Source organism: Rhincodon typus, chromosome 13, assembly GCF_021869965.1.
Source record: "Rhincodon typus isolate 14 chromosome 13, sRhiTyp1.1, whole genome shotgun sequence".
NCBI lineage: Eukaryota > Metazoa > Chordata > Chondrichthyes > Orectolobiformes > Rhincodontidae > Rhincodon > Rhincodon typus.
In genome coordinates this window covers 68098661-68111715 of record NC_063344.1, presented here as the reverse complement: position 1 = coordinate 68111715, position 13055 = coordinate 68098661, and the positions used below count along the sequence as shown (strand labels likewise).

The 13055-nt window shown below is 42.7% G+C and overlaps 1 protein-coding gene across 1 annotated transcript in view; it reads right to left on the bottom strand.

Moving 5' to 3' along the window:
• The window catches only part of LOC109918622 (septin-2), a 53529-nt gene extending 40716 nt beyond the window's left edge, over positions 1–12813 (bottom strand). Inside the window, exon 1 of the mRNA XM_048604227.1 lies at positions 12771–12813. Within this exon, the coding sequence (XP_048460184.1) occupies positions 12771–12797 (27 nt within the window). The 5' untranslated portion in view covers positions 12798–12813. The remainder of the gene's footprint in view (positions 1–12770) is intronic.
• Positions 12814–13055: the final 242 nt, after the last annotated feature.

Below are 13055 nucleotides of genomic sequence, written 5' to 3'. Positions count from 1 at the left end.
CCAGGCAGGCAAAAGCCTTCAGGACTCTTGATCCTGACCAAAGAACAATATCTATTCCCCAAACAACACTAGCCTCGAGTACAGCTACATTTCTCTCTTCTCCTTCCCTCAAGATGCTTCCCAGACCATAGTGCTACGGTCAGTTTTGCTCATCCACCCTACATCCCCTGCTCTCATCCACACAGGGAGCAAGAATCTCAAACCTGCTATACAAGCTCAAGGGCCGAGGATCCTTCAGCACTACCTAATGGATCCCTCTAATCACACCATCCTGCCCCTGACCAATGACCAAATTTAAGGTAGTTTATCCAAGTGGCGTGGTTGCTTCCTGAAAACTCTGTCCAGGTAACTCCTCCCCCTCCTTAATGTGTCACACTGTTCAAAGCTCAGACTCCAGCTCATCAACTTTGAGCTGGAGTTCCTCAAGCAACCAACACTTGCTGCAGATGTGATCACGATGAACCACAACAGGGTCCACCAGCTCCCAAATAATGCAGGTGTGACACATTGCCTGGCCCGACATCTTGATTTACTTAGTTCTTAAATTTGTTTTTCTTTAAATTTCCTACTGGTGTTTTAGTTTGTAATCTGTAACTATGTCCCCCATTTATCTTCAGTCAAATTGAATCAAATTAGTGGCCGTTACCAGCCAATGAACTGATTCCGTGATGTCACTTTTTGTGCTGGGCCCCAAACCAGGGCTTCAATTTAAGCTGTAGAAAGACCTTACAAAATGCAAAAGCAGCAAGCAGAAAACACCCCCTCCGCTCTGCACCAAATTCACATGCTGCCTTGAAATTCCCTGGACTACACCAACATCTACTACATACTCACTTGTGCTGTGTTTCACTCCAGATGTGATCTCTCCTTTCTGACTGTGCGCAATTACTGGTTCAGTCTTCAATCTTTTTCCCTCTCCAGACATGCTCCTTAATCCAAATCTTTCCAATGTATATTTGCACTGTCTACTGCAAGTAATTAAATTTTTCTACCAAGCACAACTAAAGTTAGTAGCTAATTGCCTGAACATTCAAAGCTCTTGCCTTCCAAGAATGCATGAAGCTGGCAACTCCAAGAGATTAAGAGCATTTTTTAAAAAATTGTACTGACAAAGTGTCAAAGTCAATTAAAGCAATTTCAGGCAGATCAACTAAGATTGTTGAATCATTTGCAACTAAATAAGTCAAGCTCCATTGTTGAAGCTAATAATTGGAATATAGACAGCTGTCCTGAAGAGCTGCATATAAAACCAAATTGGTAGAATTTGAAATTAATACAAATTGAGCTGTCTAAATAGGTAACAAGTTCCAGACATGAAGAAACATGTAACGATTACAACCTTGCTGAAGATGAAAAGACCAAAATAAATAAATTTCTCTTCAAAGTAAATTAGTACTATTGAGAGAAACAGCTCATTTATTTCAGAAGGAAAGTTACTTAATATCTGTAATCTAGCATTTTTATATGCTCAGTCATGGCTCTATTACTCCTTTACAGCCTTAAACCAATGAAGAAAAGACAAGTTTGTAAACTTGTGCAACTAGATGATAGCATGACCACTGTGCACGGCAGGTCTGATTGGCAAGAGAACCAGCTAATTCTGGCACACATCTTCAGCATTACAGCCGAGATGTTTCTGGACTCATTGCACATGTCACATGCAGTTAACCAAACAAGTTGGAAAACAGAAATTATAGCTGTGTCTCAAGAATCAGATAGTGTACGAAGGTATTTTTAGTCAAAGGCACTAAAATACACTAGCCTTGTCTTATACATTCAGCTGCTCAGCTTCAACATATCTGCAAATAAAGGTGGTCACAACATACTGGCAGCTTTAGTTACCTCATTGTCAATTACCGTTGCTTAGCAGATTTAGTAGAACTTCTCTCTGGTTCATTGGATGTGGGATAATTTGTTCCATCTATACCCTGCCATTTTTAGTAGTTAGCATGTAGGCAACTTCTTATCGTTGAATACTTATCCCAAGTCAAACTTAGCACTGTTCTGGGCCATCTTTCCATATTCTCCATTGTATCAGAGTTAGTGTGCTGGCCTAATGGTGATGAGAGGAGTGGCAAACATCAGGCCATGAGGTTACATACTAAAATGGCACACAGTGTTGATAGCCCATATGTGTTTCATGGATGCAACACAGGAAATTTTGATATATTCTTTCTTCAACAACTGAGACACCTTAGAAGGTTGAAACAAGGCAACCTCCTTAAAAGGACTGTGCCATAACGAATTCCACCAATGCCAGTAACAACAAATAGATTACATTCTTATGTAGCCTCTTACCAACCAAAAAAAGCCCCGTCTAGCAGCTATATGCTTCAGAACTAAAGAATGGCAGTTCTCTGCTGGGTTAGTCTTACAACAGTCACTGAATAAACAAATAATGTTCCTGCAACTAGATCCAATTCTCTTGTATTCAGCGTTACAAGAAAATACAAAAGCACACACAAGGAGTACAGGCCTACTGCATGACACTCGTGAACAGACACTGGTTTTGTATCTTTGCATTGCGCGTTAAACAACAGGACCAGCACAACTGGAATCAATAGAAAATCAGGGGAAAAAAAGACCTCCTCCCTGACTGGAGTCATGCCTGGCACAAAGGAAGATGGTTGTGGTTGCTGGAGATCAGTCATCTCAGCTCCAGGAGATCCTCAGGACAGTGTCTTTGATAAAACCATTTTCAGCTGTTTTAACGGTCTTCCCACCAACATAAGGCCAGAACTGAGAGGCTGGGACTTTTTCCCACCGGAGCGTAGGAGGTTAAGAGGTGACAAATGGCCGTGGGTGCTGGAAAAATTTTTTATTTTGGATCTGAGACAGATCAATTTTTGTTAAGCAAAAGCTGTTTATGGATAATGGGCCAAAGGCAGTTATATGGAGTTAGGCCTCAGATCAGCTATGATCTCATTGAATGGCAGAACAGGCTCATTGGGCTGAAAGGCCTATTCCTTTAAACAGTGTGCAGTAAACAAGTTTTGCCTCAACCATAACACTTCTTACAGCAAAATAATGCAGATGTCTCAAAACAAATAAACTAATCTAAAACGTAAACAGAAAATGCTGGAAAAACCTAACAAGTTTGGCATTATCTGGTCGAGAAAGAAACAAATTACTTCAGAACCGATGAAGTGTCAAAACCTTGAAATATTGACACTCCCTCTCTCTCCATGGAGATTGCCAAATCGATTTCAGTATTGCCACAATTGTCTGCTTTTTTTCATAAAAAATATTAGTTCTGTTTGCACAGGGATTTAGTGGTGTTTCGATTTACTTACAGGCCATAAATAATCAAAATGAACCATTGCAACATCCACTCCCCCAAACTAAATCCTGACTAAAATATCTCCTGATGGTTGCAAAGCAATAGCTGTGTTTACAGAGATACCAAGTTACAGAATAACAGTACAGCTGGAATATACATTCTTCAGACAGCAGCATAAACATTCCCAGGGTGGCCACTCTCTTCCTGTTCCAACATAAGCCAGTTTAGCAAGTCCACAATGTAGGAAAGCCTGTGGGCAAAACATGTTGCATCATTTTTCAAAATTCTCCTGCCACATTAGGCAGTTATCTCTGGTGGAACATACTCCTATAAGTCTGATCACAGGATATTTAATCATCAGGCTACCTCTAGTCTGAAGGTGAAAAGTTCACTTAATTGCTGCAAATTTAAATGGGTGTGATCATTGCAAATATGGGGGAGGCAACAGCCTAGTGGTATTATCACTGGTCAATTAATCCAGAGATCCAGGTATTGTTCTGGGAACCCAGGGTCAAATTCTGCCACAGCAGATGGTGGAATTTGAATTCATTAAAAATCTGGAATTAGGAGTCAAATGAATACCTTGAATCCGTTGTCATTTGTCGTAAAAAGCCCACCTGGTTCATGAATGCCCTTTATGGAGGGAAACTGCCATCCTTACCCAGTCTGGCTTACACATGACGCCAGACCCACAGCAATGTGGTTAACTCTCAGCTGTCGTCTGGGCAATTAGGGATGGACAATAAATGTAGGCCTGGCCAGAAGCACCGTCATCCCGTGAATGACTAATAAAAATGTACCAAGTTGAGCCAGACAACGACAGTTCGGTGACGGTCCCGAGTACAACTGAAGCATAATGGCCTTCCTTTTAAGTTCCATGCCTCTTGCAATAAAGGCTAGTATCTCATTTGACTTCTTACAAACATGTTGTACCTGCATGTTAACTTTGAGACTTCTACACTAGAATACTGAAATCCCTTTGCACCTGGCAACTCTGCAGTCAGAATCAGTCAGAGATGTACAGCACTGAAACAGACCCTTCAGTCCAACTTGTCAATGCCAATCAAATATCCTAAGTTAGTCTAGTCCATTTTGCCAGCATTTGGTCCATATTCCTCTAAACCCTTCCTATTCATGTACCCATCCAAATGCCTTTTAACTGTTGTAATTGTACTAGCCTCAACCACTTCCTCTGGCAGCTCATTCCATACACACCCTACCCTCTGTGTGAAAATGTTGCGTCTCAGGTCCCTTTTAAATCTTGCCCCTCTCACCTTCAACCTATGCCCTCGAGTATTGGACTCCCCTCCCCTGGGGTAAAGACCTTGGCTATTTGCCCTACACATGCCCCTCATGATTTTACAAACCTTTATAAAAGGTCACCCCTCAACATCCTTGTAAATCTTTTCTGAACCCTTTCAAGTTTCACAACATCCTTCCTGTAGCAGGGAGACCAGAATTGCACACAGTATTCCAAAAGTGGCCTAACCTAACCAATTTCCTAGATGTAACAAGGTGTAGAGCTGGATGAACACAGCAGGCCAAGCAGCATGAAGGCTGACGTTTCGGGCCTAGACCCTCCTTCAGAAATGGGGGAGGGGAAGGGGATTCTGAAATAAATAGGGAGAGAGGGGGAGGCAGATAGAAGATGGATAGAGGAGAAGATATTTGGAGAGGAGACAGACAGGTCAAAGAGGCGGGGATGGAGCCAGTAAAGGTGAGTGTAGGTGGAGAGTTAGGGAGGAGATAGGTCAGTCCAGGGAGGACGGACAGGTCAAGGGGGCGGGATGAGGTTAGTAGGTAGGAGATGGGGGTGGGGCTTGAGGTGGGAGGAGGGGATAGGTGGGTGGAAGGACAGGTTAGGGAGGCAGGGACAAACTGGGCTGGTTTTGGGATGCGGTCGGGGGAGGGGAGATTTTGAAGCTTGTGAAGTCCACATTGATACCATTGGGCTGCAGGATTTCCACGTGATATATGAGGTGCTGTTCCTGCAACCTTCAGGTGGCATCGTTGTGGCACCGCAGGAGGCCCAGGATGGACATGTTGTCTGCGGAATGGGAGGGGGGAGTTGAAATGGTTCGCGACTGGGAGGTGCGGTTGTTTAGTGTGAACCGAGCGTAGGTGTTCTGCAAAGCGGTCCCCAAGCCTCCGCTTGGTTGTGCAGGTAAATATCTGCTTGATGTGGGGCCTGGGATGGGGGTGAGGGGGGGAGGTGTAGCGGCAGGTGTAGCATGTCCTGCAGTTGCAGGTAAAAAAAAGTGCCAGGTGTGGTGAGGCTGGAGGGGAGTGTGGAGCAGACAAGGGAGTCCTGGAGAATGTGGTCCCTCTGGAAGGCAGATAAAAGAGTGGGGAGGGAAAAATATCTTTGGTAGTGGGGTCGGATTGCAGATGGTGGAAGTGTCGGAGGATGATGCGTTGGATCCAGAGGTTGGTGGGGTGATATGTGAGGACAAAGGGGGATTCTGTTTTGGTTGTTATTGCGGGGAGGGGGTGTGAGGGATGACTTGCGGGAAATGCGGGAGACACGGTTGAGGGCGTTCTCGACCACTGAGGTGGGGGGAGCGGGTTGCAGTCCTTGAAAAACGAGGACATCTGAGATGTACCGGAGTGGAATGCCTCATCCTGGGAGCAGATGCTGCAGAGGCAAAGGAGTTGGGAATAGGGATGGCATTTTTGCAGGAAGGTGGGTGGGAGGGAGGAGGTGTATTCTAGGTAGCTGTGGGAGTCGGTGGGCTTGAAATGGATATCGGTTTCCAGGTGGTTGCCAGAGATGGAAATAGAGGGGTCCAGGAAGGAGATAGAGGTATCAGAGATGGTCCAGGTGAACTTAAGGTTGGGGTGGAAGGTGTTGATGAAGTGGATGAACTGTTCGAGCACGAGGCAGCACCGATACAGTCATCAATGTAACGGAGGAAGTGGTGGGGTTTAGGGCCAGTGTAGCTACAGAAGAGGGATTGTTCCACGTAACCTACAATGTCCTGCACAGCCGCAGCATGACCTCCCAAATCCTATACTCAAAGCGCTGACCAAGGAAGGCAAACATACCAAACGCCTCCTTCATTATCCTATCTACCTGCAACTCTACTTTCAAGGAACTATGAACTTGTACTCCAAGGTGTCTCTGTTCAAGAACACACCCCAGGACCTTACCATGAAAGTACCATCCTGCCCCGATTTGCCTTTCCAAAGTGCAATACCTCACATTTATCTAAATTAAACTCCTTCTGCCACTCCTTGGCCCATTGGCCCATCTGATCAAGGTCCCATTGAACTCCGAGGGAACCTTCTTCACTGTCCGCTACGCCATCTATTTTGATGGCATCTGCAAACTTACTAACTCTACCTCCTATATTCACATCCAAATCATTATATAAATGACAAAAAGCAGTGCACATCACTGGTCACAGGCCTCCAGTCTGAAAAGCAACCTTCCACTACCACCCTCTGTCTTCTTCCTTCAAGACAGTTCTGTATCCAAATGGCTAGTTCTCCCTGTATTCCATAAGGTCTAACCTTGCTAACCAGTCTACCATGAGCAACCTTGTCAAATGCCTTGCTGAAGTCCGTATAGATTACATCCACCGCTCTCCACTCATCAATCCCCTTTTGTTACTTCTTCAAACAAAAAACTCAATCAAGTTAGTGAGACACGAATTCCCACACAGAAAGCCGTGTTGACTATCCCTAATCAGTCCTTGCCTTTCCAAATATCTGTAAGTCCTGTCCCTCAGGATTCCTTCTAACAACTTGCCCACCACTGTTGGCAGGGTCACCGGTCTGTAGTTCATTGGCTTTTCCTTACCACCTTTCTTAAATAACGGTGGCCACGTTAGCCAACCTCCAGTCTTCCAGCATCTCACCTGTGGATATCAACGATACAAGTATCTCAGCAAGGGCCTAGCAATCACTTCCCAGGGATTTTTCCACCTTGATGCATTTTTATATCCACCGCTCTGCACTCATCAATCCTCTTTTGTTATTTCAGAAAAAAACTCAATCAAGTTAGTGAGACAATGATTTCCCTGCACACACAGCCAAGTTGACTATCCCTAATCAGTCCTTGCCTTTCCAAATACATGTAAAGCCTCAGAATCCCCTCCAATAACTTACCCATCACTGATGTCAGGCTCACCAGTCTATAGTTCCCTGGCTTTTTCTTACCACCTTTCTTAAATAATGGCACCACATTAGCCCACCTCCAGTCTTCCAGCACCTCACCCATGGTTATTGATGATACAAATATCTCAGCAATCCCCAGGGATTGCAGGGATCCAGCAATCACTTCCCTAGCTTCCCACAAAGCTCTGGGTACACCTAATCAGATCCTGATGATCTATCCACCTTAATGCATTTTTAAGACATTCAGCACCTCGTCCTCTTCTGTAGTTTATTGCACTTCAAGATATCACTATTTCTCAAAGTTATCTAGTTTCTATATCCTTCTCCACAGTAACATTTGCCATTTTAAGTAATAACCTGATTTTTAATTCTTGCTGCCAAATTGAACTACATATTTTCCAGATGTCTCACCAACCAGATTTTTGCCCACTCACTCAGCCTATGTCCATCTGCAGCTTCTTTATGTCTTCTTCCCAACATACTTTATCTATCTCAGCGGCACCTGCAAATTTAGTGAAATCTTCGTCTCACTCAGCTATGTCACTAATTTAAATTTTACAGTAGTTGTGGCCCCAATACATACTTCTATGGAGCTCTATTTCCCATTTCCTGACAATCAGGCATAGAACCACCTCATCATGTTTTCTGCCAGCCAACCAGCCGATCTTCTATCCATGCTGATATTAAGCCTGAATTGAACCTTTATCTCCCACAAAAATTTGTGGTGTGGCACCTTTTCAGATGCCTTCTGAAAATCCAAACCCAGCAAATCTACAAGATCCCCTTTATCCACTGCGCATGTTACTTCTTCAAAAGAACTCCAAAAAAACTGGTTAAAAAATGATTTTCCTTTGATGGAACCATTCTGACTCTTCCCAATTATCTTGCTTTACACAGGTATAATCTCTTTAATAATCTGTTCAAAGATCTTCACAACAGACGTCAAGCTAACTGATCTATAGCTTTATTTTCTGCCCCCTTCCCTTCTTGAGTAGAATTTGCTGCATGTTAGTACAATGGAATGTTTTGTGAATCTAGGGAATTTTGTAAAATTAACACCAAGATATTACTAGCTCATTAACAACATCTCACGGTTCAACGATGAAATCCATCTGGACTTGGACACTTGTTAGTCTGCAACACTAACAGTTTGCTTAGTACTTCTAGCCTAGTGATTGCAATTTCAGCACATTCCTCTCTCCCTTTTACCTCCTAATTTACATCTATTGCTAGAACCAAGGTGTAAAAATTGTAAACCGAGGCTCTGCATTTCAATTGACTGCCTAGCTCGTCACATTGATTAGGCAGAATCTCCTTCAATGGCCTGCCGATGCTATTGGTACATACATGGACCACAGCCACTACCACTTCCTTTCAACCTCAAGCACTAGGCAGGCAACACAGCAGTTTGGACTCTCTGATGTAGAGAACAGTGGCTACTACACACCAGCATCGCCAACCATCCACTGCTACATTTATTTTTGCCCCACCCCCCACTTGAACGATTTTCTGAATCATGCCAATTTGCAAATTGTATTCATTCATTGGATGCGCCTTGCCAACTTGCAAACTATTTATTCATTTATGGGATGCGGGTTTGCTGGCTGGGCCAGCATTAGTTGCCCATCCAGGGGACAGTTAGGAGTCAACCACATTGTTATGGGTCTGGAGTCGCATGTAGGCCAGACTAGATAAGGATTGCAGACTACCTTCCTGATAAAAGGACCTGAGTGAACCAGATAGATTTTTATGACAATCAGCAATAGTTACATGGTCTCTATTCCAGGTCTGGTAAACTTTCATTGAACTTCCTCCATACCAACAACATCCTTTCTCAAATAAGGATGCCAAAACTGCATACAGTATTCCAGGTGTGGTCACACCAAGGCCCTATATAACTGCAGCAAGGTGCCCCTGCTCCTGTGCTCAAATCCTCTTGCTATGAAGAGCAACATACCATTTGCCTTCATCACCATATGCTGCCCTGAATGCATACTTTCAGCAACTGGTGCACAAGGACACACTGGTGTCAATGCACATTCACCCCTCTCAACTTAAAGTCAGAGGTCTACAGCATGGAAAAGCCAGATAATAATCTGCCTTCACTTTTTTTTTGAAGCAAAAACAGGGACAGCCTCACATTTATACTGCATCTGCCATGCATTTCTCCAGTCATCTGATCCATATCACAAACACCTCTCCATTCACCTCACAGCTCACCCTCCAACCCAGCTTTGTCTTCTGCAAATGTGGAGATATTGCATTTAGCTCCCTCATCTAATTCATTGATATTGTGAACAGGTGTCATCCTAGCACCGATCCCTGCAGTACCCAACTGTTGGCCATGTTGAAAAAAGACCTGTTGATTCCTGTTGCCAGTTTTCTATCCATATTACCAAACTACCACCAATCCTATGTACTTGAATTTTACACTAATCTCTTGTGGGACTGTGTTGAAAGCCTTCTGAAAGTCCAAATAAACCACCTCCACTGGCATCCTCCCATCAAATCTACTAGTTAGACTCTTGAAGAATTCCAGTAAATTTGTCACGCATGATTTCCCTTTTTGTAAATCCGTGCTACCTCTGCCCAATCCTGCCAATGTTTTCCAAATACATAGCTATTAATTATTTTATAACAGACTCTAGGATTTTCCCCACTACCGACAAGGCCGATTGGTCTACAATTCTTGGTCCTCATACCTCCTCTTCATAAATAATGGAGTTACATCAGCTACCCTCCAGTCTGTGGGAACGGCTTCAGAGTCTAAAGAATCTTGGAAGATGACCACCAATAGATTTGCTATTTCTACAGCCACATCAAGTTCCATGGGATGTAGATTCAGTTCCTAGGGACCTATCAGCTTTCAATCCCGTCAATTTCCCCAACACCAATATTGATTTCCTTCAGGTTCTCCCTCATTAGAAATGTTAGGTAGTATGTCACTTGTGCCCTCCCTTGTGAGCACAGAATTAATGCATGTATTTAATTGGTCAGTCATTTCTTTGTTTCCAATTATAAATTCCCATTTGTGACTGTGGGACCTACATTTGTCTTTGACCATTTTCTCTTCACGCACCTGTACAAATTTTTTATGGTCAGTTTTTACATTCCTCGCAAGGTTATTCTCAGACTTGATTTTCCTTTAAATTCTTGGCCCTCCTTTAATGAATTCTAAACTGCTCCCACTCAAGTCTTTTGTTCTTTTTCTGGTTAATTTACTTGCCATCTCCTTGAATCTCATACTGTACTTGCTAATATTTGGCGACCTTTGCCATTTTACTTTTGCACCTGACAGGAATGACTAATTGTCGCAGTTCACCTGCGCACTTGATTATTTAAATTGCCTTTCCACCATCATCCCTTTAAGTAACATTCACCAATCTATCAGATTAATACTGATACTAATACTATCCAATTCTCAACTTTACGCAGAAAATGGCTGAAAGAGCCATTCAGTTCATGAGTCGAGAGAAAGGGTGGAATTGAAGAAATCAGTATTCGTGAAAAAATAATGCTAAGGAAATTAACAGGGTTGAACGCTGACAAATCGCCAAGGTCCAATAACGTGCATCCATGAGTACTAAAGGAAGTGGCCACAGAAATATGATTAATCGGTGGTCACCTTCCAAAATTCTATTGACTCTGGAACCTATAGTTTGTAAGGTTGCAAAGATAACCCACTATTTAAACAGAATTATACAAACCAGTTTGCCTAAGCATTACTGGTGGGGAAATTGCTAGCGTCTACTATAAAACATGATAACAGAATACTTGCAAAGTATTAGCCGGATTCGACAAAACCAGCATGATTATGAAAGATAAATCATGCTTAACAAATCTGTTGGAATTTTTTGAACATGTAACTAGTAGAAAAGATAAGGAGAACTAATGATCTGATGTATTTGGATTTACAGAAGGCTTCTGATAAGGTCCCATCCAATAAGCTTGTGGAACAAAATCAAAACATATACGATAGGGATAATATATTGGCATGGATTGAAAATAGGTTGATAGACAGGAAAATGTGTAAATCAAAAGGGCTTTTTTTCAAGGGTGGTAAACAGTGACTAGTGGAGTACCACAAAGATCAGTACTTGAGCCTCAGCTAATCACTATATAGGTGTATATATCTGGAGAGAACCAAATGCAACATTTCCAAGTTTGCTGACAACAAAACTAGGTGGGACTGCGAATAGTAAAAAGGATGCAAGAAGGCTTCAAGGTGATATAGATAGGTTGAGCAAGTGGGCAAACAAGTGTCAAATGTGGCTTAACAATGGCTAAATGTAAAGTTATACACTTCGGTGTGAAAACCAGAACAGTATTATTTAAATTGTGAAACACTGGGAAACACGGATGCACAAAGAGTTTGGGCGATCTTGAACACTAACTAATGAAATCGGACAGGAGCAAGTTACTGCAAATGCTGGAATCTGTACTGAAAAAAATGCTGGAAGTCACAACAGGTCCAGACAGCATCAATGGAGAGAGAGCAAGCTAACAGGCAAGTGCAGAAAAAGAAACTCAGAAGGCAAGTGGTATATTGACCTCTGCGCAAGAGGAATTGAGTTCAGAAGTAGGGATGTCTTACTGCAAGTATACAGGTCCTTGGTACAATCACACCTGGAGCATAGCACGTAGTTATACTTTCCATAGAGGGAGTGCAACAGACTTGCACTAGGCTGATACTGGGGATGGCAGACTGCCCAGAGGAGAAACTGGCTCCACGGGGCCTGCTTTCACTATAGTTTAAAAGGATGATAGCGAATTGGGATTGCAACTATAAAATTCTTAACAGGGCTGGACATTGCATCCAATGAGGATTTTTTTCCCCTGTTTGGGGGCTTGTGACAACCAAGGGTCACGGTCTCAGGATACAGGGTAAGCCATTTAGATCTGAGAAGAGGAACAATTTCTTCAAAAAGGGTAGCAAACCTGTGGAATCCTCTGCTACAGAAGTCTATGGAGACCAAGTTCACTGAAAATATTCAAGTAAGAGGTAGATTCATTTTTAAGCTATTGGAAGTCAAGGGATATGGATAAAGCAGGAATATGGCACTGACAGAGGATAAGCCACAATCACACTGAATGGCACAGAGCAGGCTCAAACATCCTTTGCTCCACTACTACTCTTGGTTTCGACATTTTAATCGAGAAAGAGGGGAAGGCAGCCTAGAGAAGTTGCTTTCAGGCATATTTACCCATTCATAGATCAGGTGTCTCACAACTCAATGCAGGCATTCAAACACTTCACAAGTCTCAGCCCAGAACAAATCCATTCAAGTGTCTCTTAGAGAAGAGGGAAAACAAATGTACTTAATTCACCAATTTTAAAAGTTCCATTCATTGTTTTAAAAAAAAAACTTACCTTAAACTTGTCTGAAGATTGTGACATTGTAGAGTTGGGAAATTCTCACCTGTTAAACAAAATTTTGTGTAAATATAGTGAAAAAAACTGGCAAATAAAAAAATCACATGGCATTGTTACCAGTGCTCAGGATACAACCTCAACTGTGCAAACGATTCAATTGTACAACAAAGTGGAAAAAATACGTTTGGCTGCCTTCAACTTAATTATTTATAGCGTGCACTGCAAGTATCTCTATCCCCAGATAATACTAGTTGTTGAACAAAGGATATTTCTGACGAGGAG